Source organism: Patiria miniata, unplaced genomic scaffold (genome assembly GCF_015706575.1).
Source record: "Patiria miniata isolate m_02_andy unplaced genomic scaffold, ASM1570657v1 HiC_scaffold_29, whole genome shotgun sequence".
In the NCBI taxonomy this organism is placed as follows: domain Eukaryota; kingdom Metazoa; phylum Echinodermata; class Asteroidea; order Valvatida; family Asterinidae; genus Patiria; species Patiria miniata.
This window is the reverse complement of record NW_024037068.1, coordinates 1844475-1848244: the sequence shown is the minus strand read 5'-3', so window position 1 is coordinate 1848244 and position 3770 is coordinate 1844475. Positions and strand designations below refer to the sequence as shown.

Below are 3770 nucleotides of genomic sequence, written 5' to 3'. Positions count from 1 at the left end.
TCAACAACTCGGCTTCGCCTAGTGAACTGGAAAATTCCAGATTTTACCTTGCGCTTATATTCCTCACATTTCCCTCTAAGCCACTCAATAATTGTATACTCATATATTACACTACACCGGCACAGCTGCGTTCTAAGCCACATCGCGGAATACGCGCGACGCGCGAGCGCCAATCTCCATATAAGGGGTTGTTTACGACAGGGACATACCATAATATAGCTAAAGGGGTGTTATGAAAAATATGAAGTAAACTTATTGAACAAAATCGTTGGAAATTTAAACTTTTTGACTTGCTTTTACTTTTGGACCGAAAACTTTAGATTTTTTTTTTTTTACAGAAAAGGTATTTATGAATGGGAATAAATATATGCTTGGCCGGTATTAGACACTATGTATAAAATCAGTTGGAGTCTGGATGCTGATAATTACCCATGCCTTCGGCTTGAGTAATTATCAGCATACAGACTCCAACCGGTCTTAAATAGAGTGTTTAAAGCCGGCCAGGCACACACTTATTCCTTTAATAACACTCCTCTTGTTTCTTTAAAGGGATTGATGAACAACAAAGATTACTGACAAAAGGTTTAGGTACTTGCATGTTTTATTGAAAAAGTAAATATAACTCCTTTAAATTCTGTGTACAAAATTATAAAATATAGAAAAGGACAAATAATAACGTGTACACAAATACACTGTGTTACATAATTGGACATTTTTAGCCCTTAAGTTTAGAGGCACGTAGGAAGATTTGCAGTTACCCGGAAGCGTACGATACAATTCAACGAAGCAAATGCTCACTCAAAGTGACGATAGGACCGGTACCAGGTACCCTGTGAAATTATTCCGCCTGATATGGCATCCTTCGAAAGAAAACAATGATTGAAGGTGGTTTGAGACAGTGCGCCTTGGGCACAGATCTTTGTTGCATGCGTTAATAGCAACGGAATCCAGATACAAGACCTCAAAAAGTCTTCTTGCGTTTTCTCTGTTTTCTCAAAATGTATAGTATCCAATGAGCTGAAACTTATAGTTAGTTGTTATGCATGACACTTTTTAATATGTCGAGCAATTTTGTTGCTTCAAACGAAGAGAAAAAACTACACAAAAAGCAAATGATCCTATGTACCTGCAGTAAAGTGCACCAGCTAAATTTTGCCACTCATTTTAGGTGATAAAGTGTTTTTATCGAATACCGAATTTCGTCCTTTTGCTTTAACTTGACTTAATGCATTGCTATTTCAAATCCTTCCCACAACTGAAATCTTTCCGACATACATCTATGACATAATAGCATCTAATCTCATCAGTTTTCTATTAAATGGTACTTCATTGTATTTTGAACCAAAAGGTTTTATATAAAGCATTTGAATTTGTTTATATATATATATATATATATATATAACCTAAAAGCATACTATGTTCACGCCAAAAAACATGCCGGAAAGCGTTTACATGTTCGATACCTTTAATGGATATTTAGTGCGGTCCTTAATGCCTTTTGTCATTAATACAAAATGTATCCAAAGCTTAAGAAAAAAGGGCTATTAAAATATAACCGTAAAGTAACCGTTTTATTTCTAGTAAAAGTAACTGTTTTATTTCTAGTAAAGTAACCATTTTATTTCTAGTAAAGTACCGTTTTATTTCAAATCATTGAGTTCTGTAAAACAAGTTTATGTGAAAACAAAATGGCACCCTCTTGTTAAACTTGAGGTTGTTATTGTATTTTGTTAAAGGCATATAGGATCGTTTGGTTTTCATGCATTTCGTTTCAAATAATAACACATAAAATACAAGAAGAATGTTCAAAACCTGAACTATAAGTTTCAGCTAAGTGGATAATTTATTTTTCGAGAAAACAGTGAAAAAATGGCACAGCCTTTCATCACCAAAAACGAGTTAAAAAAAACAGCCAAGTGACTGATCGTTGCAGGAAATTAACATTTCTTGATTTCTCCTAAATGACAGCAAGCCATGCTGACGGAATAATTTCACAGTCTGTTTAGTATCAGTACGATCTTTTGATCCAACTGAGCCTTTTGATGGTAATTCGGTAGGTTACTTTTTGGATAAATGCATGTGATCCTATATGCCTTTATTTAAATCGCAGCTAATTCTTAAATAAAAACAAAGATATAAAAAAGATGGAGCCTTACAGCGATCCTGCAAATCCGTTATTTTCAGTACAACAAGAATAATTTTTGTGAAATATGTCGTTTGGAAATAACAAAATGTTTTATGGAAACATATATATATCAAAACCTTAAGCTTTATCTTTCAGAGCGGTGCTTATTACAGATACAATTAAGAAGCATGAAACAACACAGCTTTTATACAAGCGTGAAATGTGATAAAGGGACCGTAAAAAGCCTGAAATATATTAAAAAGAAAAGAAAAAGAAAAAACGAACCCTGCTCCTTGACATGTTGATTTTTCAATTTTTCTCGAAATAATTAACTGTTTCATTACAAAACGTTGGCCGATCTTTTCGTTTGATGTCCCATTCAAAAGTGACTAACTTTTTGTATGGCTAGAAAAAGAACAATTTCACAATTATTTTTTTCTGTGTGAAAAGGGGACAGTAGCGTCCTCAAATTACAGCCTAGAAAGATCGTGTATAGCTCGATATTTCAACAAAGACAGTGTCGCATGAGTAATGCTCCCTCCACTAAATTCGTTTCATAGGCTTGTGGTGTGTAAGACGATGTATGCCTAATGTGGTTCTGCTGTTGGGAACTAGCCGTTTTTGCTTGGTCCTTTGTGTGTTTCCGTGAACTTGTTGAGGGCCCTTTCTGAATGTGAAATCATCCGTATATAGGCTTCTTTTTTTGTCGGTCTCTCAATAATATATAAACTTGTATACTTACAACTAGCTACTGCATATTTTAGGCCTAGTATCGTGTATTTTGTAAACTGATATTTCGTATGTACCTTGTAACAGCAAAGACCATAGTGACCAACATTAGCTCACTTCATATATAACCAAAGCATTAAGAAACAGTGACCGAAAATTAGTATCCAAATTTATTCACACATGAAATATTTCGTACTGAAAGTTGTTGTTGTTGTTGTTGTTGTTGTTGTTGTTGCTGTTGTTGTTGCTGCTAGGCTGATGCTGCTAATTTTAAAGGAGTAGGCCTAGGGAAAGCTATGTTGGCCTATAAACTTTTATAAACCTTAATTGCCGTGACAGACATAAAAATCTCGAGGTTTTTCCACTGTGTCTCCCGTTCTTGGCTGTACCGGTGCACCTGTTTACGCGCCGAAGCGCGCCCCGCAGTGAGGGCAGACCTTCTCGGTCATCATAAGGCAGCAGATCACACCGAGCGGGAAGAAGAGGACGGCCAGTACGATGCCGACTGCCGAGAACTCCTCCCTCATGTTGCCGATGTGGCAGACGGGACAGTTACCCACGGTTACTATATGGGAAGTGGTCTGGGCTGGCACAGTGACTTGGACCACGGTCGGCTGCTGCATCGGCTGCTGCATCGGCTGCTGCATCGGCTGCGGCTGTGGCTGGGGAGCTGATGAGGAAAAAAGGAGCACAATACACTTAACGTATATAAAGAAGGGTTCGGATGGGTTATAAGGAAAAAACCTTCCAAATTCATGGCACTGCTAAAGCGGATAAAAGTGCTTTGCAACTTTCTGTTCCACGAAAAAACAATCGGTGGAGAATTTGTCATATCTAATGATATTAACCAATCAGGACCATTATAGTTAATTATGGTACGCGTGGGGATTATGCGCTTGGAAAAAGTGGCCGATTA

At 37.0% G+C, this 3770-nt stretch overlaps 1 protein-coding gene across 1 annotated transcript in view; it reads right to left on the bottom strand.

Annotated features, from left to right (window-relative positions):
* Positions 1 to 3255: 3255 nt before the first annotated feature.
* LOC119735835 (brain protein I3-like) overlaps positions 3256 to 3770 on the bottom strand; it is a 2399-nt gene continuing 1884 nt past the window's right edge. Inside the window, exon 2 of the mRNA XM_038209772.1 lies at positions 3256 to 3524. Coding sequence (XP_038065700.1) covers positions 3256 to 3524 — 269 coding nt within the window. The remainder of the gene's footprint in view (positions 3525 to 3770) is intronic.